General features: G+C 39.6%; 1 pseudogene and 2 gene segments (V, D, J or C); 2 read left to right on the top strand and 1 right to left on the bottom strand.

Annotated features, from left to right (window-relative positions):
* The first annotated feature begins 570 nt into the window (after positions 1 to 570).
* Positions 571 to 2,187, top strand: LOC115825516 (peroxisomal membrane protein 11B-like; annotated as a pseudogene).
* Positions 2,188 to 11,347: 9,160 nt separating this feature from the next.
* Positions 11,348 to 21,237, bottom strand: LOC115825517 (Ig kappa chain V region K29-213-like). The segment is given in 3 exon segments: positions 11,348 to 11,463; positions 20,746 to 21,042; positions 21,189 to 21,237. Coding segments are annotated over 3 exon segments (462 nt in total).
* Positions 21,238 to 22,227: 990 nt separating this feature from the next.
* LOC115825518 (Ig kappa-b4 chain C region-like) lies at positions 22,228 to 24,102 on the top strand. The segment is given in 3 exon segments: positions 22,228 to 22,233; positions 22,343 to 22,394; positions 23,783 to 24,102. Coding segments are annotated over 3 exon segments (378 nt in total).
* Positions 24,103 to 24,414: the final 312 nt, after the last annotated feature.

A 24,414-nucleotide genomic window follows, 5' to 3' on the forward strand; every position in this document is an offset into this window, starting at 1 on the left:
CCTGCATTGTATAAACACCCACACACTTCTCCTGCTTCTCTATCTATTTTTCAGAAACCTGAGAGAATAGTATCTCTACTTCAGTCTGGGATCACAAAAGGTGGCTCCAGGGTCCTGTCTCCTTCAGATGTGTCAAATCACAGGGTCCTGTCTACTTCAGATGTGTCAATTCACTGTACATGCATATTTTCTTTTGGCTGGTAACTTCTCTGTTCTGGATGCGTATTTAAGGGAAAGAGTCTAAGTTGTTCACTGAGCTTTTTCTGTATTCAGAACTCCCACACACATCCTTTTGTGTTGTCACCCTTGTCAGGTATGGAATTTTTAACTTTTGGTTTTTACTTCTGTTACGTCCTTGGATGTATTTTTGTTTCTGTTTGGGTGTTTCTCTCTCTGTCCCCGCCCCATTCTTCCTTTCAGATTGCTGGTGGGTCCTGATTGGCTGGAGAAGATGTGAGGGAATTTTAAAAGACGACGGCTGCACAGCGCACATCTGGCTGATCCTCCTGTGAACTCCTGCCGTCGTGTCAATAGAGTATTTTCTGGTATAGAAACTGGCTGGGGATGATGATGTGGACTGCTGAGTAAATAGTTGTAAATAATCAAGTTATCGTGTTTTGTTTCTGTGGATTGCTGAGTCAGCAGTAGTAGGGGGTGGGTGCCAGCTCACCCCCGAAGTCTTTTGTGTTTTGTAAATAGTTAGATTTAGTAATAAAAGCTGACCAGTGTTATATCGGTGTTGAGTGTTGGTGTTTTGGGTCACTGTGGTGGCAGGAGAAGGAGGTTCTCCCTCGCATTTTATGTTTCACCCTAGACGGGGTAGTAACAATATAAATGACAAGCAAGTACCACCTTACTCAAGTTAATTTCACACAAAATTGTCGTAAATGTCTCTTTCTCTCTCTGTAGATATTACTTGTTCGCCCTCATTCTGAACTTGACCAGAGATGCGTATGAGATCCATTTGCTGATGGAGAGAGAGGCACAGAGCAGCTCAGCCAAAGGTTCCCTGTCCAGCCCCTCTCCTCTCACCCCTACCCCAGAAAATGGAGAATTCTCCCCCAGCCCTTTCCCCGCCACTCCAGTTCCTAGTTAAGTGTAAGTTTCTGTGATTGCACACACACACTGTGAACAGTAAATTTGTCCTCTGCATTTAACCCATCCAACACACCAGTAGTGAACACATAACAGACACAGGAGCAGCATTCCTCTCTGCACCCGGGGAGCATTGGGGTTAAGTGCCTTGCTCAAGGGCACACAGCTGGGCCTGGAATCGAACCAGCAACCCTCCAGTCACAAGCCCAGTTCTCTAACCTTTAGACCATGCCTTCCCCATCATACCAGCCCGCCTCCACAGGCAGCTCCGCCTCCTGGTCAGTGTGTTGCGGAGTAACCCGCCCCTGCTCTTGGACCTTTTGAAGAACCTGTGCGACGTCTTCATCCCCTTTGGACCAGCTCGGTCTTTACCCAACTGGGATGGGATTTGTGGGTGCCTGTGGCCTGGCTTCCTCCATCCTCTCCATCCTTACGATCATCCACCCTTGGCTAAAGCTCAAGCCCTGAGCCCCACCCTCCCCATCCATGAACTACAATTCCCGTAATCCTGTTCCGTGTGGTTTTAAGATAGGGAAATCTGTGTGTGTGAGAGAGAGAGAGTGTGTGTGTGTGTGTGTGTGTGTGTGTGTGTGTGTGTGTAAATGTGATTGTGAATCAGTGTACTGTATTCTCACACTGAACATGGTCTTTGTCGTCAGCCTTAGGTGATTAGCCAGTCAGTGGACTGTGCTTATTTCTACTGACACCTCTGCTCTATGATTTCACAGCACAAACCTTATACCTGTCATGTTCTCACTAGTCAATAAAATAGATGTAAATAAACTAACAAATCAGTGAGCAACTTATATCAGAAATAAACCAGATGGAACCACTTACTTTTACAGAGCTGTCTTGTTATATATTGTCGGATTGGTGTAACTTGCGGATGAATACTTTTTTCCCCTCTCATCCATGGGAAATACAGAATAGTTTGGCCACGGTGATATTACCAATAACAGTTGTGATTATATCATTATAGTTTTAAAATACCACAGGAGTCAATATGACTTACTCCCATGTACTTCATACTGAAATCAAGAGACATTTTTTTGCCTTACAGTACTTTTAAACTGTATATTCTTGGGGGGTAGGGTTATTGTGGCCATCATGACTTGCATGATTTTGCATTGCAAATGAGGAGGAGGGGCTTCTGAAACTGTAAATAGGGGCTTATGTGTGGTCATGATGCTGTATGGCTCTTCTAGACTCCCCCTAGCCCCCAAAACTCATTCAGTCCACGTAGTTACACAACTGTTCTGCTGGTATAACAATCTGGTGAATATCCAGTGATGAACCAGAATTGACTCCTCAGATCTAAAGCTTGTAATGATTAACTAAGCAAGTTAAGTTTGTCCACACCTGCCAGATCTGGAGAAGGTGACCATCCTTATTCTGATCTGCTCTGTGTGTGTGTGTGTGTGCCTGAGTGTGTGTGTGTGTGTATGTGTTTGTCTCTGAATTGAACTATAACGTAACAGAGGTAAATTTAGATGTAAATTTGTCTTTTTTTTTTTTTTTTTTAAATGAATTTTTGTTTTGTTTGTTTGTTTCAGCCATGTTTGGTTATTTTGATGTTGGCTTTATGTAGTTCTTAGTTCAGGAAAAGGCTTTGTCAGGCCTTGTGTCATATAGCTCTATCATAAACATATCTCTGACGCTGCACAAAGAAGCAGGCTTTTGTAAAAACAAATGAACGATTAAGTGATCTTTTGAATATTTTGTTTAAAATATTCCACCTCTTGTGAAAACTAAAAAGTGATCTATCTCTGAATATTATGTTGGAGTTGGAAAAACAATGAATGATGAAGTAATGCTTGTATATTTTGAGTCTAGTGGAATGTTGCACTATGCATAGCAGCCTCAGAGGGGAGATGATGGAGCTGTGAAGATGGATTTCTGAAATAAAGATGCCTTGACTTCTACCCAGTGTGTTTCCTGTGTGACTGCACACACACGTGAAATTTAAACTATTGCGTGTCATTCAAAATACTCATCCCGAGCTGAAGTGAGATCAAAGCAATGACTTTTCTAGATGAAAATATAATTAGTCAGTCTACTACATGCTGTGTAACACATGTTAATGTTCTGATTGACGTCATGGCCTCTAGAGTTAGTGTTTTCAGATGAATTTTTTTTTTTTTGATTTTGCACCTGACTTCTTGATGAAAGCTCTGGGTAGTACCAAGGTCATGTTATCGTGTGTGTGTGTACGTGCTTTGTGCTGATGGGTAAAATGAAACCTTTAAAAGACTCAGACTTGAAGTGAAAGCGCTGGAAAAAGGTTTGGTGTTTCAAAGTATTTCACACCCAGCTGCTTGCTGACCTTCCTTGATGGTTTTTAAAAGTTGTAAAGGTTAATGATGAATCATTTCATTTGTCTCACCGTGACCCTTCAGGTGAGGCCTAAGGTTTCACAAAAAGCCACCTGCAGTATTTGTATTTCCTTTTGAACATAGTCATTGTGTCTAAGCTAACCGCTGAATGTGACTAATTCACCACTTTGGGTGACTGCCGTTAAAGGGCTGACAAAGACTGGCAGGAAAGCTGATAATTACACATCTGCAAAGTTTGCAGATACATTGCCATGCTGATACATTGCCATGCTGATGATTTATAGTAGTCAATTTTTCTCATAAAAATCCTGAATAAATACTCGCATTCCTGACGTGTGGCACATGTCAGGGAAGAGAAAAAGACATTTTTTGTATGTATGTATGCCTATATGTATGTATGTATTTGTTTATTTCTAAGGAATTTATTCATTTATTTATACCCATGTATGCCTGCTAGCTCGTGACTGAATAAATAAACTCCAGCTCCAAGTTTAGCGCTTTAGCAATAATCTATTATAATATAGTGTACTTACATGCAATCTCTATTATCGGTCTTTAAAAAGCAGGGTTTGAAATCACGACCTGGAATTCGCCGTGATTGTGACGACATCAAGCATGACGACATTCGTGAGAGACACAATAAATAAAGCGATCGCGGCGAAAAGGGCACCATTCTGGTATAGAATTAGCGACGGAGCGAATCAACGAATCGGAGCTATTGAATCATTTCAGCGACAACTGTTCAACAGGACGTTTCTGAGGGTAAGTTTGATTTTCTTTTAATTGCGCAGCACCACACTAGGATAAGAAAATGATTTGGACCTGTATGTTCCTTAGATGTAATACTGTAGCCTGCTTTTTAACTGTAAGCCGGCCGTCACCTCGGGGAGACAGTGCGATGGCACGGATCCTAAGACAAATTGACAGTTGACAGTCAGTCATTAGGACGTCCTTCCACGCGTGCAAGCTCAACCGGGCCACTGCCCTCGTCTGGCTTTTCCCGGCCGACCAGCGGCAAATCCCCGTTAAAGGGCAAACTTGTGCTTGGATGTGCTTAACGTAACCTGATATTATACCGCATAATATTAAGAATCTATAACAGTCTCTAGAAAGTCGGTCACAATTGTAGCGGATGTTCTGTAAACATGGCGACTTATTCCATCGCAAATGCTCGGAATGGATCGCACCGACCAGTCGAATTCCTGTTTGAATATTTGCGATAATGTGAAGTATATAAGTAAGTCAAAGATCAGAGTGCATGAGATTTCGGAATGAGTGAACTGATTTTAAACTCATTTAAAATGCAGAATGAAAGGTAGTAATAGTAATAGGCGTTGACTAAGTAAGATGTTTAAGACGCCCACGTTCAGAGAGAGAGGTCAACGTGTGTAAAACTGACGTTTAAAAAACGTTCAAAACGTTTGATCCGCAGTTCAGTGTATGTACTGTGGAGTAGGCGTACTAAGTAAGTTACAGTACTGGATTCTAAATGAATCTCTGGGTATTTTTAGTTCTTCATCTTTGAACAGATAGAGATGGATAAGAATAAGGAGGATATGAAAGGCAGTGAGGTTGCCAGGGAGGAGTGCGACCAAGTGGCAGCTGCAGTGCAGAACAGCGACAGACGAAAGTTTCAGCTAGAGGAAAAGCAAGAAATGATCGTGGCGCTGAAAAAGACCCTTCAGCTCATGGACAAGGAGAGAACAGAAGCAGAGAAAGGCTACAAGCTTACTATTGAAATGCTTCGTTCCAAGATTGAAGAGCAACAGGCAGCTCTTCTGGCATTTCAGCGCTGGTCGGATGACCTGAAGGCAGAAATTCAGAAAGACAAGGCAAACTTGTGGACCGGTCAGGGAACTCCGGGTGAAGACTCGGACGAGTCCAGTGAGGAGGACGAGGAGTCGGAGGCGGAGTGGACAGAGGAGGAAGAGACTCTGGAGATGCTGCTGGAGTACAGAGACGGCATCGAAGAGGAGCGCAAGAAAGAGAGGGAGGCACTGGCTAAAGAACTCCTGGACAGAGAGAAGGAGATTGAAGAACTCCAGAAAGCTCAGCTGAAGGACCGAGAGGAGCAGAGCATGATGGAGGCGGCTCTGCTCGAAGAGTTTACGAAGGAGTTTGAGTCTCAGGAGATAAAGGTTCAGGAGATCGGTAGAGAGAAGGAACAGGCTTTGGCCGAGCTGGAAAATGAAAAGGAGGAGAAGGTCAGAGTGCAGGAGCTCCTGAGACAGACTGTGGAGGAGTTGGAGAGAGAGAGGATTCAGCGAGCCACAGAGGAAGAAAAGTGTGGCCAACTGATGAGAGAGCTCAAGGAAAGAGAGGTCCGCGCGTTGACGGCCATGCCAATGACGGCCGTCATCAAACTCAAACTCATGCAGGAGCTGAGGGAAAAGCAGCCCGCTCCAGCAGAAGAGAACCTGACAAAGAAGGAGATTAAAGAACGACAGAAGTTGGAGAAAAAGAAGGAGAAAGAGCTGAAAAAGCTCAAGAAGGCAGAGGAGAAAAACAAGAAAAGCGCTAAACAGGCGGAGAAGAAGGAGAAGATGAAAAAGGAGAAGGAGGGAGAGCAAGCTGGAAAAGCAGAAAAGGAAAAGAAAAGAGAGGGAAAAGAGAAAAAGAGAACTCTGCTCCAACGCATCATGAATGCAGTGAGGAGGGTTTTTTAAAAAAAAAAACAGAAACAGAGAGAAACAGAGGAAAAATCTCCATAACGAAACGGACAGAGAGAGGATGAGTGTCGTAAAACAAACCAAACCAAAACAAAAAGAAAAATATGAAGAAAACAGACAAAGGACAGAGGAACACTTACCAGGCGACAACCAACACAGAATGAAGAACCAAACAAACAAACAATAATCAGAAAAGCTTGCTTATGACATGAATTCATTTAACAAATGAAAGAAATGAATTTTAATAAATGAATTGGAGCCGACCTCAGTTCCAGTACATGCTGGTGCCGTTTTGAGACTCTTTCAGTAAAAGGTCTGCTCACAGCCTGCTTTTCTTCTTATGGAGCCATAGAAGAAGGAAAGTGTGCATGGCTGGTGAGAGAAGTTAAGGAAAGAGAAGGCCGCGCATTGACAGCTATGCCAATGATGGCTGTCATCAAACATAGGCTGCTGCAGGAAGTCCAGGAGAAGCACCCCTCTCAAACAAAAGAGAATTTAAAGAAGAAGGAGATTTAAGAAAGACAGAGGCTCCGACACACATCCTCAATGCAACAAGGAGGAGTTTTTAAAAGGAAAATCCTCCACATGAAACAGACGGAGATTCATGTTGTCAAAATGCCTGGAAAAACTGAAGAGAACGGAGAAAGGACAGAGACATACTGTCCAGATGACAACCAGCACAGAATTAAAAAATCAGACAATCTTGCTGATTACATTAATGTTTACCATCCTCCAAATATACCAACTGCAGCATACGCCTATGCTATTTCAATAAAACTTTTGCTCATAACTTGCGTTTGTCATTTATTGTGTCTCTTAGTGAGAAAATAGTGTGTCAGTCCACCCTGAAGAGGGGGGAAAGTTCTGGCTGTAGTGTGTCTTGTTTATTCACAAAATGTGTGATATACTGTATGTAACAGGGAGAAGAAGAAACAGCAAGAGGATGAAAAAAAATATATGTTTACAGATGTAGATCATCTCATTTTTACCCTCAAAGGATAGAAATGGGTTACTTAACAGTGTTGAATCAAGTGTCAAGTTTTCGAAGCGTTAATGTGTCAATAGACTGCTATGTAAACTGGTTTAAGTTGTCACGTGAGCGCTGTACAAATGAAGTTTCATTACGACACACAACCATCAGATATATGTTTCTTTTTCTGTACAGAATACTTTACCTGTGTATTTGACGTATTTCAAAATATTCTTCACGTACTGGTCACTGTAGCTGTTTATTAAGCATCGTGTGTCTCGGTTTTAAAAGAACTATCACAATCACAAACACTACCTCACTGACAATGGGATATATATCTATATCATTTTTTGCACTGTATGTATTCTACAATGTGTTGGATGCTGTTTCTCTTGTGTATGTTTTTGTTGCTGCTGTTTTTTAATCAAAGGCCACATGAAGGACTTTGCTCTTGTAATGCAAGAGGAGCATTTACTCATAACGTTCGTCTTCCATTTTCAAAGTAAATACAAAGGAATAGAAACTCCACTATCCATAAATCGTCATTAAGAAACAAAAACAAATATTAGTTAAGTCACCATTAACAAAACTGGAGTGACTTAGTTTGATACACAGTAGAACATATTCAGCATTTAGAATTAGTCAAGTCAGATTACCCTTACAAAAACAAGCTGGTATAAACGTCTATAGGTGCGCTGCATTGTTTCTTTTGTTTAAGTCATTTAAAAAACGTTTCATCATTTTAAATTTGCCGTATTTTAAAGACGTAATAAAAATGTAAGCAAGTAATCCTTGACAATGTAACTATAATCTAATTAAACTTTTTTTTTTCAAATGTAATTTGAGCTGATTATACAATGCAAACCGTTTATATTGATCATGTCTGTTCGGGTGAAATTGATCGCTATAATCGAACGATCATTATAGCCTGTTTTTCTTCCGTCTTTTTCTTTATTTCTCATGCAGATTACCATCTAACTGACAGTTGCATAGTTATTACATGAACATAAAGTAATGAAACGGACAGCGTCGCTATTTATGGAATTTTATGGACTCTTTCAAAATACAGGAAGCTTACAGCTGTTTCAAACTCTTTTCAAATTGCAGCACTGTACAAATTAAATTACTGAACTGTGTATAATTCAAATAAAACCACAATACAGTACAATATTGTATTTAAATTATAGCTTTTGTAGTTCAAATAAAGCCTAAAACGTAAACGTATTGTGCGGTTTACAAAATACGGTAATGTCAGTAGTGCAAATGCAGGCTAAAATATGTCGTGGCCGGGGTTTCATTGCACTTCTCAATTTTTAACGGAACTGAAAACAAACTGTAGGCTATCAATGCCAAACTGGTAGAAAAGTTTGAAATCAAACTTATAAAAGACCAAAAAGGAGCACTGTAAACGGAGTACTTGATCACTATAAGCGAATTATACAGTACTGCACTTGTATAGGAATGATTCTGTCCGAAGCTTTTTGATCCATATAAGCGCTTGATCGCTATAACCGTGATCACTATGAGCGGTTTCCGCTGTAGTTACTTATTTTTTGTGATCTGACGACGTAATCCCGATTTCATGTAATGCGTTACTACCCGACCCTGGCTGCAAGTGAGACAATAGACTGTGTGTGAGTCCTTAAATGTACTGTTTTTTGTTTCATAATGGTAAAGATTAGTTATAGACTAATGAATTGGTGAATAATGAAAACATATTTCAGGTACAGAAACTGATGTAATGAGAAGACTTGGCTCATACTACATCCTTGACTGACTTCAAATGAATGATATTTAATATGTGTTTTTGAATATTTATGAATAATGCAGAAATATAAAGAAAAATATTCTGTAATTTAATGTCTTATTGAGGGGGATTAAAAAAATAGATTCATCTCAACCAGGAGAAAGTTAATGTCAGAACTGAGAGTCTCCACTCACGATGGACTCAACTTGAATTAAAGCAGGAGGTTTTTGTAAGGCCACTTAACCAGTTTGTATCACTGTGGGTCACTTTTGGTGGAGGAACCAAACTGTCATTTGGACATAAGTACAAGTTTCTGCTCTTTGTGAAAATGAACTGTAGTAACCCTGTGTAGTTTATGAAATGCAATTTGTGGAGTATTATATTTTGGATACGTATGTTGAGTTCATCTAACAACAGTATGGGCTGTCTAAATAATACACTGTGTGTGAGTCCACAAATTTTCAGTTTTAGTTTGATAATGTTAAAAATTAATAATAAATGAATTATAATAATAATAAGAAGAAGAAGAAGAAGAAGAATGAAAAAGATTCAGCTCAATGAGCAGGAAGATAATGTCAGAACTGAAAGTCTCCTATCACAAGGGACTCAACTTGAACAACTTATTTAAGAAAAAAAATGCGTTTTACAGTTTACACACTGCTTACACACTGGAAGTGAAAAAAGTACCAAAACCTTAACTTTTGTGACCATGACTTACAGTTTTCTATGATAGCTTACACTCTTGTTGCGGAATTTCGCTCATTGTGTCAAAACCTCTGCACACAAGCCAAATAAGACACAACACTTGGACATAAATATCTCACCTCTATGTCAAAATGAAACTCTGCAATTAAAACATAACAATTCTTTTTCAAAACGGCGTTTTTGCGACAAAATGATACACATGCACCATCTGAATTACTCTTTGAAAGCAGCAACAACACACTGATGTACTTTGTACAATACACTTCTGTCTTTAGTATTTCGTATACCTTTTTAATTTTCTTATACAGGCTCCTGTGAAAGATTGTCCTAGTACAGTACATGTACTCTCATTTCAGTGAACACACAAAAAAGAAAAGCTTCAGAAGAAAAGTATATACAGCTTATTTTTTTCTGCCATTGTAAGTTTTTACAACAACAAGAAAACACAAAGAAAAATAGAATTGCAGAACAGTAATCAACGCAATATGTTACGCTAAACTCAAAAATAATTACAGTAATATTAGAGCGCAATGGCAAACAAAAATTAGTAATGTAAGGAATTGTAAGGGATGAGGTGGATGGTTTATGGATCCCGCCCTCTGCCAGGGTCTGGCCACATCACCTCGTTCATATCATAAGCAATGTCATCCCTGGCTGGGCAAAAGGGAAAATATTGTCCAGGAAAAGTATCCAACCCTGGACTGAGCCCACCTCAATGTCTCCACATGCCTCTTCCGTTGCTTACAGAATTTATTTTTTTATGTTCATTGAAATGAGACACACACACACAGGTGTCTCCAGTCTCAGTGGATTTGGGGCTGTGTGATTGGGTGCTGTGAGGGTGAAAGTCAGATTTTCATGTCCCAGGAAACTAAAGTAATTTTCATCACTTATAGTTTAAAGAGAAAGTTAAACAAATTTAAAAAAAAAAGTCATGATTTATGGATGTATAAGTTTATTCATTTTTAAATGAAGCATTTGATCTGGAAGAACATCTGTAAGACTGGTTCGTTTCATCTGTTTCACTTAGTGGAAAATGAAAACTGCTCTTTTGGAACAGTAATTTGTTTTAATTAATTGACTAACTATCTCATTAATTTAATAACTTTTGAGGGTAGCTTGAAATGTGCACTAAAGAAACATTTACTGTGAGGAGAATAAACCTGAGTCTTTGGACTTATGGTGCCCTGAATATTTATGGATGTTAAGAATGAGTGAGGCTGTGGTCTTGAGGAATAATTTTACTCATGATAAACAGAGAAATGGGAGTAGCTGTCATTAAAATGTTCTTTGTTTTAATCATGAATGAGAAAGAAAGGAACACACACACATACACACACACACAGAAAAACAAAAAAGACCCCAGAAAACAGTAAAGCACAAACATGCAGTGGACATGAACAGATTTGATAAGAAACAAGAATGTCATATGTCATATGGGAGACTATCTGATCATAAGTTAAACTGCTGGACGGACTCACACAGATTATGCAGGGTCTATGAAGGACAGTGTGTGTGTGTGTGTGTGTGTGTGTGTGTGTGTGTGTGTTTGTGTGCGTGTGTTGTGAGAAATATTTTGAATATATTAAACATGGATGATGACTGTTACTTCAGTTAACTGCTAACTGCCGTTTCAGTCATACTGATTACTCTCTGAGTATTACTGTTCAGTTCTGTGTGTCATATAATTTTGCAGCTGACACCCTAAGTGTCATTAAAAGGTCACAGTGGAAAATAACACACAAAGGAAACAGTGCAGACAAGGGATGTAGTGCAAGCTGTAACTGTGGAATGTGAACTGTTTTGACTTCCCCACTCAAAAACAAAGTTACACTAGAAAGAGAAGCATCAAGGGTGTTTGAGGTGAAGGTAAGACAGACGTTCTTGGAACAGGTATAGCGTAACTAGGAAAAAGAAAATATTGTCCAGGAAAAGTGTCCAACCCTGAGTGGGTGCTGTGAGGCTGAAAGTCAGATTTTCATGTACCAGGAAACTAAAGTAATTTTCATCACTTATAATTTAAAGAGAAAGTTAAACAAATTTAAAAAAAAAAGTCATGATTTATGGATGTATAAGTTTATTCATTTTTAAATGAAGCATTTGATCTAGAAGAATATCTGTCAGACTGGTTCGTTCGTTTCATCTGTTTCACTTAGTGGAAAATGCAAACCGTTGGAGGGTTTCCCAGTGTCATGGGCCGCATTGATGGCACACAGATCCCTATCACTGCTCCTTCACTTAATGAAGTTGACTATGTGAATGGGAAGTCTTTCCACAGCATTAATGTACGGGTACACTGACTATTGTCTTACAATAACAAAGCCTGTACATCACAATGTACTGCAACTAATATTTCTCATTCTCTGCACTGTCGAGATCATATGTGATGCAGTGCACTTGATCACAAATGTTGAAGCCAAGTGGCCTGGCTCTGTGCATGATTCACAAATGTATCATTACTGTTCCCTGAGCAACAGATTTGCACATGGTAAGTGAAGCTTTGCACAAATATCATTCCCTTGTCTCCCTCTTAACACCCTTAAAATGTATCCACTGTAAAATTACAGGAGAGCTTGATGGCCACCTGCTTGGTGACAGAGAGAACCCATGTCAGCCCTCTCTGTTGAGCCCTTACCCTGAGCCTGAGCTGGGTCTCCAACAACATTCCAGTATGGCCCACTGCAGGACTAGAGCCTGGGTTGAGATGACAATAGGCATGCTCAAAGCCCGGCTCCAGTGTCTGCGTAAAGTCAGAGTAACCCCAGAGACGGTATGTGACATTATTTTGCCATGTGTTGTTCTCCATAATATTGCCACAATTAGAGAAGAGCAGCACCCTGCCACACAAATGAACCACCCTGAGGAAGACAGTCCCATCTACCCTGCAGATGTCCTGGATGGAGGAGCTGTCCGAGACATAATTTGCTAAAAACATTTCACAGATTAAGATACCACCACCCCCAGCAGTCAAATAAAGAAAAATCAGTCACATTTTTTTTGGTCTTCTTTAATTCCTACAAATGCAAATGCAACAATTACTATATTTAGATTGTTCCAACAATTAACAATTCACCTGTGACCATGCACCCACCTCTAACTTGTGTTCCAGTAATGGAATTTCAAGATAGGCCTTTTAATCTGCCACTGCAAGTGCATAATTTCTCAGTCAGTTTTAGCCATTTTCTTCAGGAGATGCATTTTATACAACTCCTTAATTCATAACTGAGAAAACATAATAATGACATTAAATTCTACAGATCTACATGCAGAATAAACCTGGCATTTATTGAACATCTCACTGTGTCAATCTGTGCTGTGGAGGTTGATGGACTCTCCTCCTGGTGATGCCCAGTCATGCTCTGTTAAAAAGGATAAGAACGTGTCATTCCTTCAATGTGCATTTTAAACTCAAAGTTCCACACAAGAATGTAAAAACATTTTAATAGGGAGAGAAATATCAGTAGCTACCATACATAATATTAATGTAAACCACAGTAGGCCTTTCTGAATCCCTCTCTGTGGCAGCAGACAACATGTCTTCATCATCATCCTGTGATGAAGAAGAGCATTCTGTTAGACCCGCTTTCTGAAATACCCCCCTGAAGCCTCACCGCCTGACAGTGGAGCAATAAACAGCTCAGCCCTGACTGACACGCTTTCCTCTCTTTCCCAAGGACAGACATTTCAGGAGATTCAGTCTCTCCATTGTCATCCTGACCTCAGTAGTCAGTGAAGCATTGCTATTCAACAGCGGCTTGTCATCTGGTGCCAGAGTGTCATTTCAAACACTTTCAAACTACATCAAGTTCTCAGATGTTGTGAATGCAGAGGAAAGATGTAAATGTTTGCATGCTTAAAAAAAAGAAAGCAAGAAAGAAAGAAAACACTCAACAAGGGGGTTGACGCAAATTTGATGACCTTGTTTTAAAATGCCTTTGATGAATGTCATAATTTTAATTAACAAGTCAGAAACCAACATTTTAAGGATGGGGGGGGGGGGGGGGGGCTTTCAAAAGTTGCATCGTCAGTGGTTGTAGCACACACAGTTTGTGCAGAGAGGTTTATAGACATTAAGAATTTACTTTTTTTATATAAGTATTGTTACTTTTGAAAGTGTAAAGGACAAATATGATACAAAAACCAGAGGAGACTGAGAATACATTTTCAACTAATATTCAGTGCCTTCGGGTTACTCTGTGCATGTGTGTGTGTGTGTGTGTGTGTGTGTGTGTGTGTGCACGTGTGTGTCAATCCTTTTCAGATATTTTCCAAGTGTCTTCTGGAAAACCTGTTTTGTATTGGTGTACACATGAGAAAAATATGCTTCAGCTGAACAAGGCATGTCATTCAAGACTCCAAACTGTCTAATGAACCATGACAGATGCTTTTCCCCAAAGCAGCAGCCAAAGCCAAACCGTGTCACAGCACTGTTCATTACAATGACTTTTTTTGTCAGGTTCAGAGACCTGAATTCTTCTGAGGTCAGTTCTTCAATCTGTATTAACATAAAGACTAGACTGTTCCTTTGTACTTCTCATTTCTTGTATTTTCTTTGCAAAGTTCAAATTATTCAAAGCACAGAGGCGAGAAAAGAAGCCACCTGTAGCACCTGCACAAAAAAAAAAGAGAAAAAAATTAAAAGAAAAAAAAGGAATGATTCAAATTCCTCTCACAAAGAGTGGAAATAAACTCAGTCTGCTCCCCTGTTGTGTTTCACTGAGAAACATAAACAAGAGCCACATGGAGAATTTTTTTAAGCATGCGAATGGGTTTCCATGGGAGCATTTCTAATGTGTTTTTATTTGCCATGATGGCAGCGCTGACTCAACACTACTGCACTACTACACTCATCTGACCTGCCAGTTTGCATTTGTTCTTTTATAGGCTGTCACTGTTATGTCTTACCTTATATTATAGCCTTACCATGATAATCAATGTCCAACAGAAAAGTCTGACAATAATCATGTTGCATAGATTGTTGAATTTCTAGAATTTCTTTTCTTGAATGTTGTGTTCTATGGAAAAGCCATGGTTAAACAATCAAGAGTGAGTGTGTGTGTGTGTGTGCGTGTGTGTGTGTGCGTGTGTGGATGTTTTGTATAGTACCAGCATCTGTGTGGTTCTGTGTCACTGCTGGATGTTGCCGGGTTCAGGGGTGGACAGTAACGAAGTACATTTACTTGAGTACTGTACTTAAGTACATTTTTTGAGTATCTGTACTTTACTTGAGTGTTATTTTTTTTTGGAAACTTATAACTTTTACTCCAGTACATTTGAAAGACAAATATTGTACTTTTCACTCCACTACATTTCTATGACGGTTCTCGTTACTCATTACTTTAATGCATAGCTTTGAAGTCAGCGGACGAATTTTCTTTTCTACAATGCGATAGGCCATATTGTGTTAAACACAGGGGAAAAACCAATCACTGTAAGCTACTCTAATGCTGCTTTTTTTTTCAACAACTGAACTTGGCGGTTTTATTGATGGCTACTACAATGGAAGATAAAGATGATAAAGATAAAGGTTCCTCACCAGAGCAGCCATGGCCATATCTTAAGTCCATGTCTTAGATTTTTGAAATCAACTGGTTTCCAAGCTAATTGCTTCCCGTATCCGTACGGAAACCAGTTGACTTGAAAACCATTTGGGGCATAACACCAGGTCCTGTGTGAATCCACTGCTGGCACATACTAATAGTTAGCTAGCGAAAATGCCGAGTTAATGTTACTGACAAAAATCCTTTCAGAAATATATGTTTTAATCTTGTCAGGTAAACACAGTAATATTTGTAAGGTCAGTGGATTCACGTAGGACCCGGTCCCAATAAGACGAGGGGGGCGGGAATCAAGCGGTGACGATGGTCATCCCTCTGTTTTACATTTCAGACAATGCTATGTAGTAGAAGTAAAATTAACCTAGCCTACAACATTATGACGTGTTTATCCTTTTAAAGCCAATCTGAGTTAACCTAGTGCCTGTTTAACTGAAGCTATACACTGTCTTTTATAGAGGAATCATTTGGTTCAACTGTGTTTCTATAGGCTTTGTAGCATATTCCACAAGCTTTTTATTCTACAGGTTCTACAAGCAAGTCAGTGCATTCAGTAGGTTGTTTCAGAGTCATTAGACTCTGTAAATGCATTGTTGCAACAATACAACAATGCAATGACATTAAAAAGAATACTTAACTATACTTAACTATTTTTAAAACTGTACTGAAGTAAAAATTGAACAACTTTTACTTGTAGTGGAGTAATATTTGACCAGGAGTATCTATACTTTCACTCAAGTGATGGAGTCGTTTACTTTGTCCACCTCTGGCCAGGTTGCAGTGCAGCTGTCCTCTCAGCTGCCCCTCTCAGGAAACGTGTCAGTCAGTTTGTCACTCTGATGAGGCCAGCTAACCTGATCCCCAGGGCTGCTTATCCCCAACACACCGGTAGTGACCACACACACCAGACACAGGAGGGGAGCATTAGGGTCAAGTGCCTTGCTCAAGGGGCATTGGGCCTGGGAATCGAACCAGCAACCCTCCAGTCACAAGCCCGGTGCGCTAACCTTTAGACCACAGCTGCCCAGGAAACGTATCAGTCAGTTTGTCACCGGGCTCTGCTGGGGCCAGCTAACCTGATCCCCAGGGCTGCTTATGTATTGTAAGACCTCTTCTCTGTGTGTGCCATTTCTCTCTCTCTTCCTTCTCTCTCTCTCTCTCTCTCTCTCTCTCTCTGCTTCTGTTTCTCTCTCTTCTGCCTCTGTCTCCCTCTCCCCCACCCCCTTTGTAACATGCTCAGTGGCTACTACTAGCTACTACTAGTTTATGTACAGATATCTTTGTACATGTATAAAGTATAAATCAAAGACACAAGAATTGAACTCGTTTATTACCTGTTGGTGATTCGAGGTTCTGGTTTGTGATAGACAATGCATCTTCAGTATGTGCATTTGCTATCACGTTTTGCGTATGCTGTACCGCTGTTCTTGTCCCGAAAACAAAAGATTTATCTGTTGCTAATTAATGTACAACATGCGATTGTGCATAAATGTAATTTAAAAGCTTATCATTAATGATAGGTTAACTATGTAATAGTGATCTGATTAAAGTAAATTGCCGGTCTCTCGCTGCAACAGTGCTGAAAACATGTCACTGAAACAATCAATAAACATTATGAAAATTTCTGTCCTGAAGAGTCCTCTCTGAGGACACCCTCCTTCGCTGAGTGTGTTTCCGTTCCAAAATGTCCTATGTTAGCGTACTCTGAGCACCCCCCAAGTGCCTGAAGCATGTTGGGAGGGGGGAGAGGGGGTTATCTTACAGCCACTCTAAAGATTTTTAGAATCGCACACTTATTGTACATGCTCGAGAAAGGTACCATTTTCTTTCATAAATTACATCTGAGTTTTATCACAAAGCACTGTTTCACTCGTGTAGCTTTCCTATGTCTTCATCGTTCTTAAATCTTGCTCATGTATGTGTGATAATGCCTACTGAGAGGCAGTCAGCCGAAACAAATAAGGTAAGACATTCTTCACACGGTTTTGATTTGAGGGTATATGGGATCGTTTGAAAACTGCGTGTGAGTCTAATGCTGGTTTTGAATTTAAAAAAAAAGAAAAAAAAGGTCAACTATGAGTCATCTATAGTTGGACATGTTACCACGTCTGCTTCATAGCGTCATGGTAATAGTAATTTGTGTCACTATCGTTTATGTGAAACTGGCGACAAAGTTAAACTCAGCACGGAGAGTACAGCACTATACAAAGTTACATCGTATTGTGTTAATCAGAATTGTCATCTGAACGGGACGATTCAAGCTGATAGAAAGCCCTGCGGGATTGGTTTTTAAAATCCAATTATGGGAATGTTAAAGTCCAAAAATGGTAAAGGAAAAAGGTAAAAACAAACAAACAAAAATTATACATCATTTTTCACTATTATTATTATACTTTCTGCCATGGAAGTCTATGACAGCCCATAGAACCCCACGGTGGATTTTGATGAAATTTGGCACACTGGTAGAGGACAGTCCATTGTATCGAAGCACCAAATTTGGGGTCAATCCATCCATCCAAATTCAGTTGCGCTATCTAGTGTTCATGCGCAGTCGTTAATAGTAGTGGTGGTAAAAAAAGATTGATTACGGATAAGGTGTTGGAGTGTTTTTTACATTTTAATGTTTAGCACCCGGCTAAGGGGCACAAGGTTAGTGAGTCTGTGTTTGTTTTGTGTAAGAGTGTGTTTCGTGTTTGAAAACAATGCAGATATATCGTTTTTGTGCTGAGACCTACTGCAGGTGCTGAGGGGGAGGGTGTGATACACCACAATGACACACTCTGTGGAGGAAAGGAATCACACACCGCACTTACAATAACCCCGCACAAGCCCATGTGAAATAGTCCTATTGGATGTCCATTCATTAACACACAGCACATAACTCTTCACTTTCATTTCCATACTAATAGAGTCATATAAAGTAAAGCAGTCAAGTCAACAATCAGATTTTACTAAAGACAGGTTTAAAACTTGCAAGTTTAAATAACAAAAGACTGAGCTCAGTTTGTAATTCTTAAACACACTTAAATATACTCTCTTATTCATTGAAACAAGATTTTCCTGTTATGCTTAATATTATTTGCATGCTAAACTTTGCTTTTTTTACACTGAACAAATCTTTGGGTTAAAAGTTGAAGGTTCACAGCGGTTCTCAGTTCTGAAGTGAAGTCTTCAGTGTTAATAGTACTTGGGACTGTGTGTAAACCAAAGTAAAGTCTTCAGTGTTAATAGTACGTGGGTTGAGAGGGTTGCAGTATCAGCCCACAGTAACAGAGTAACAGTAAATGAAGTAAGTCTTGCAAACTCCATAATCAGAACCACAGATTTTGAAATAGTTAAAGTCAGTTACCCCATGTATTAGCTTGTGTAAACCCACAAGTGGCATCAAACAAAGCGGGTCTGTGTAAAAGGATTTAAAGCTCATCAGCTAAAAGGATTTACGTATTTTATATGTTAAGAGTAATGTGTTTTTACTCACAGACAACAACTAGTTTACACCCTCCAACAAAACTCATCCACAGTAATTGAAAAAGACTGACTTGTATGAAAACCTTCTCATGTAGCGACAGATGGAGTCAGAGTTGAACAAGTAGAGACCTGTGTGTCACACATTGCCCCCTGCTGGATAACATGATAACCTCTCACCCTTTTCTCTAGGAATGTGTTTTAGACAGGTTTCCTCATTCTTTTCACACACATACACACACACGTTTAAAAAGTCATAAAAAATATGTGTAACTTAGGTCAGCAATTAGTGAGGGAAATAATATAAAAACTTTCAGATTGCACTGTAATAGGAAGCATTTCCATTCAGCACCAAGTCTGTGTTCACAACACTCTTTAATTACAAGTGCCCTGTTTACCCAGGAAGATCATTTCCATAGAGAGAGGAGGCTTGCTTCAGCAAGTACATGCTTCGGTGCCCTGAAAGTGTTTATAGCCCTGTGATTTTAACACTTGATGACTGAGACCTGTCTGCCCCACTAACTTAACCCACACACACCATGACTTTCATCACCATCTTCATCTGGACACTTTTGTGATGTATTAAATGTAAATGAACAATTTGTGTCTTTGCTTTTGCTAAGTTAATTTTCCATATTTTCTGATGCAGTCCAGAGGACAGGTGGCTGTGGCAGTGTGAAATCTGCTCTTCCAGAAGACACAGAAAGGAGAAACAAAAAATCAAACTCAAACTATATCACTAGAAAAGTAGAAATGTTAAAAGTGTTTTAGATTGAGCACAGCAGTGCGTAACTGGTTCAAACAGAACTGGATCGTATGAACCATGTGTGTGCCATATGGTGACAAAATTTTGCTGAAGCAATCATTAAAAACTGTAAGTGAGTTAAATCAAAGGTTTGTGAGTTCCCTTTTCCTCCATGAGTCCATTTTAATTGGACGTGGGTTTTTTTCTTTGTTTGTTTTTTTTTGATAGTATAACAGGGGACAACACTGCAGCCATGCCTCATGGGTATTTGGGATGCTTGGTGTCAGAGAGGAGAAGAGAAGACCTATTCTGAGGGTTGTAAGACATCATTCAACTCAGCAACTCATGCCTGCTGTACAGAAGTACATTAAACATGGAGTCACTCTTGCGAATGATCCTATCTGGATAAAGAGACACTGTTTTTCTGCCAAAGAAAAGAACAAAGAAACAACAAAGCGAGATGTTTGTATTGAATGTCCGGCCTGAGTTTAATGTACTTTCTCTCATGCAGTTGCGACTTTAACTTCACCGTCTTATTACACTGTAACGCACAGAGTATTCGACGGAAGAAGAAGCGGCCGGATCCCTTTTCATTTCTTAAAACGTCGACAGACTAAATCAGGAACCCTTCAAGATCATCAGAGCAAGAGCCCCGAAGATCTTCAAGTGACAAGGAAAAGAACTTCTCCCTGGACCTGCGAATCTCACTGCTCATCAGGCCATCAAAGACGTATCTTCGGTCGCCACGTAAGAGTGATTCAAAGCAAGTCTGGCATCTAGACACATTGTATGTAGTTAACATGAAGAAAGTGTTGTTGTTTAGTGATCCTTTAGTGATTTAAATGAACACACTGTAATTCACTGCATTTGTTTATAGCCCTGTGAGTTTAACACTTGATGACTGAGAGCTGCCTGCCCCACGAACTTAACCCACACATACCATGACTTTCATCACAATCTTCATTTGGACACTCAGCATGTAGCATTAAGGTGCTGACTCTTGTTGCAGAGTGCAGTATCAGACCAGATACAAATGCGAGAAAAGTTGAAGGAAGTGATGGAATGAACTCCAGATAGATACAGGAAGAAACAGAACTAATGGACAGGGCCTACAGAAGTGTGAGAGAAGAAACAGTGATCATTGTTAGTATGCAAAGAACAACGATCAACACAACAGCTGCAGAGCTCTTCAAGTGAGGAAGTGTGTGTGTGTGTGTGTTTCAGTGCGTGTGTGTGTGTGTGTGTGTGTGTGTGTGTGTGTTTCAGTGTGTGTGTGAGTCTGTGAGTGTGTGTGTGTGTGTGTGTGTCTCTTCTCTGACCCATGTCATTCTCGTCCTCCTCAGCACCTGCAGTAGGTCCCAGCTGCAGCAGTGCAGTCTCTGTGCAGTCTGACTGAGGGAGGTTTTTGTACGGCTCTATATCACTGTGTGAAAAAGTTCTGACTGTTCAGATAATGTTTACTCTGACAGTAATAATCTCCTGCATCTTCAGTCTGGACTCCTGTGATGGTCAGAGTGAAGTCAGTCCCAGATCCACTGCCACTGAAACGATTTGGAATTCCTGACTCTAACTTCTTTGTGAAATATATGAGGAGTTTAGGAGCCTGTCCAGGTTTCTGTTGGTACCAGAACAGCTCTTCATCTCCATTACCCCGCCGGTACACTGCAGGACTGGATTTACAGTTAATAGTGACTGTGTCTCCTGGAAGAGCAGATTTCACTTCAGGAGTCTGAGTCACAGTCACCTGTCCTCTGGAGTCTGATGTACAACAGAAATAAGCAACAAGAGATGAACGTCAAACATTCCCTCAGAATTAACTGCGAACTATGTTTGAAAGCAATCAGAAACAAGAATAATTTGTTGAAACATACTTTTAAAGACATAATACAGAATGTTGTGTTTACCTTCCGTATAAAACAAAAGTGTCCAGATGAAGATTGTGATGAAAGTCATGGTGTCTGTGGGTTAAGTTAGTGGGGCAGGCAGCTCTCAGTCATCAAGTGGCAAACTCACAGGGCTATAAACACTCCCAGAGCACTGAGCCATGTATTGCCAATGCAAAGTCTCCTCTCTCTATGGAAATGATCTTCCTTATTCCTCATAGACATAGACAAAGACTTTAATTTAAATATCTAAGGATTTCACTTTCCTATATTAAATATAATATCATGTATATGTTTATATGATAATAACAAATAAAACTGACTGATATACACTTATTTACAATGTGTCCGTCTGGTCTATTGTATTAGTAATGTATCCTCATTGAGAGGTATCAGCACAGTCTGTTTGCATCTTCAGTAACACAAGGAAAAAGTTTGGAAACCCTGTGAGAAATAAATGATCATTGTCCTTACCGATGTTCCAAAATATTTGGTCAGCTTAATACAGCACGTTAAAGACAGTTGGGGTCTTACAAATGGGGAAACTGCAAAATGAATCAAGACATACTACAATAAAGACAATAAAAATGTTATTACATATCTTGTTAATCAGTTATGATTCCATGGTTACCAAGTAATTGTTGTGTGGCTCACATTCTTTGAATAGTGACTAGAAACTGTCTGAGATTCCCATGCTATCCAGTAGAGGGCAATGTGTAATATTCAGGTCTTCAGCAATCCATCTGTTTCTGCATTAGAGTGTTTTTGAACAGCAAGTCAGTCTGTCTCAGTAACTGAAGAGAACTTTCGGTGGAGATACTGAACTGGATGTTGGCAGTGAGTATCTACACATGCTTTATCAAATGTATAATGTTTACTGTATGTACACATATGTCATTTTTGTAAAATATATCAGAACTGTTTCAGGAAATGGAGTAATTAGTAGAAGGATCTGTGTGTGGGGGGGGAGGGGGTTAATTTTGGACTTGTTTAAAACAGCACAAAATGACTGATAAATGTTTGTATTTGACAGAATATGACTTAACTGATAAGTTGATTGATGGCTGTCAGTGAGTTGATGAATAGTAGAGCTAATAGTGTGAAACAATGTGCTGTAAAGCACAGAGAGATCAGAGTCATTAGAGCAGGAGGTTTTTGTACGGCCACTTAACCAGTTTGTATCACTGTGGGTCACTTTTGGTGGAGGCACCAGACTGGATATTGGACGTAAGTACAAGTTTCTGCTCTTTGTGAAAATAAACTGTAGTAACCACATGTATTTCATAAATCCAGTTTGTAGAATAATATATTTTAGGCACATATTTTGAATTCGATTATATGGGCTATTAAAACAACAAACTGTATGGAAGTCAATAAATGTACCATTGGTTTTTTTTTTTATTTGATAATGGTAAAAATTCATTACACATTCTCAAACATGAATAACTGCTTGAATTGTTCCACACTGTTTTAAAGTTGTTTTTCGTTTCCGTGACTGCACACACACACACTGTGAGCAGTGAGCAGTGAATTTGTCTCTACATTTAACCCATCCAACACACCAGTAGTGAACACACACAACAGACGCAGGAGCAGTGGGCAGCATTCCTCTCTGCGCCCGGGGAGCATTAGGGTTAAGTGCCTTGCTCAAGGGAGTTGTGAGTATAAATGAAAGCATATTTTAGGAACATAAACGGAGGTTATGAGAAGAACTGGCTTCCACCACGTCCTTGACTCAGTTCCAATAAATGACGTTTAATGTGTGTTTTTCAATGTTTTAAGAATAATACAGAAGCATGATGAAATTTATGAAACATATATATATATATATATATATATATATATATATATATATATATATATATATGTTAGGATGGGAATTAAAAGAAAGAATGGATCAATTTTAGAGACCGGTAAAGTTAATGTCAGAACTGAATTTCTCCTTTCACTAGTGTATCAGTTTGAAATACTTATGAAAGAGGGAAGGGGGTGGTTTGTTTAACATTCCGTTGTAATTTCAAAGTGTTTAAAATTATTATTTAGACATTTTTCTATTTGAAAGTGTTGGGAATATTTGGATGAAATAATGAGGTATTAGATAAATATTCTGTCTCTCACTGTATAATTGAAAATTGAAGGTTGAAAACTCTTCTTGATGAATGTCATGGTTTTCATGATAAATGAATAGCTCTCTTTACAATTCATTTTTTCTGATTTATTTCACAGACTTCAAACTTCTTAAGTATTTTACCACTAGTACTTTACTGTGAAGCAGAGTTTCAAATATTTAATACTTTCAACAACATTTTTGAAAAAAAAAAAGAGAGAAAAGTTAAAGTTAAACTTGTTTCTTTTCAGGGGAGTAAGTGATGTGGAATAAAGGGTTATTTTGGTTCTTGTCACTAACTGTCTTTCAACGCTCTGCTGAACTTGGTTTTGTTCTGTGATGTAAAGATAAGGGAAGTGAAAGAGGCAGAGTCTGTGTACTTTTGAACCACACATAAACTGTCTGTTTCAAGAACATAAAAATCACACACTCTGCTGGTTGACTGACACGACACATGTCAGTTCTCTCCACTCCCAATCACAGCTGTCATTTCTGTTATGTCTCCTAGGCAACACTCAGCCCACACTGACTGTCCTGCCCCCCTCCAGTGAGGAGCTGAAGCAGGGGAAGGCCACACTCATGTGTCTGGCCAACAAGGGCTTCCCCTCAGGCTGGAAGCTGAGCTGGAAGGTGGATGGTCAGAGCTGGAGTTCAGGGGTGAGCTCCAGCCCTGAGGTTCTACAGAAGGACGGTCTGTACAGCTGGAGCAGCACCCTCACCCTCCAGGAGGAGCAGTGGACAAAGATGTCAGTGACCTGTGAGGCCACACAGGGCTCCCAGTCTGCTGTAACTCAAACACTAAGGAGAGACCAGTGTTCTGAGGAGTGAGGACACACATGCACACGCACACACACATGCACACACACTGTCCTTCATAGACCCTGCATAATCTGTGTGAGTCCTTCCAGTATCTTGACTTAAAATCAGAGAATTTTCCATGTGATATGTGTAATACTCTTGTGTTTCATATCAAACCCATTTATGTCCATGGCATGTTTGTGTTTCACTGCTTAAATTTTCTTTCTTTCTCATTCATGATTAAAATAAAAAGCTTTTTAATGACAGTCACTCTTCTTAATTTGTTTATTACGAATAAAAATCATTCATCACTAAATCATTCCCAGCATCCATACATGTACA

The sequence above is a fragment of the Chanos chanos genome, chromosome 12 (genome assembly GCF_902362185.1).
Source record: "Chanos chanos chromosome 12, fChaCha1.1, whole genome shotgun sequence".
Classification (NCBI taxonomy): domain Eukaryota; kingdom Metazoa; phylum Chordata; class Actinopteri; order Gonorynchiformes; family Chanidae; genus Chanos; species Chanos chanos.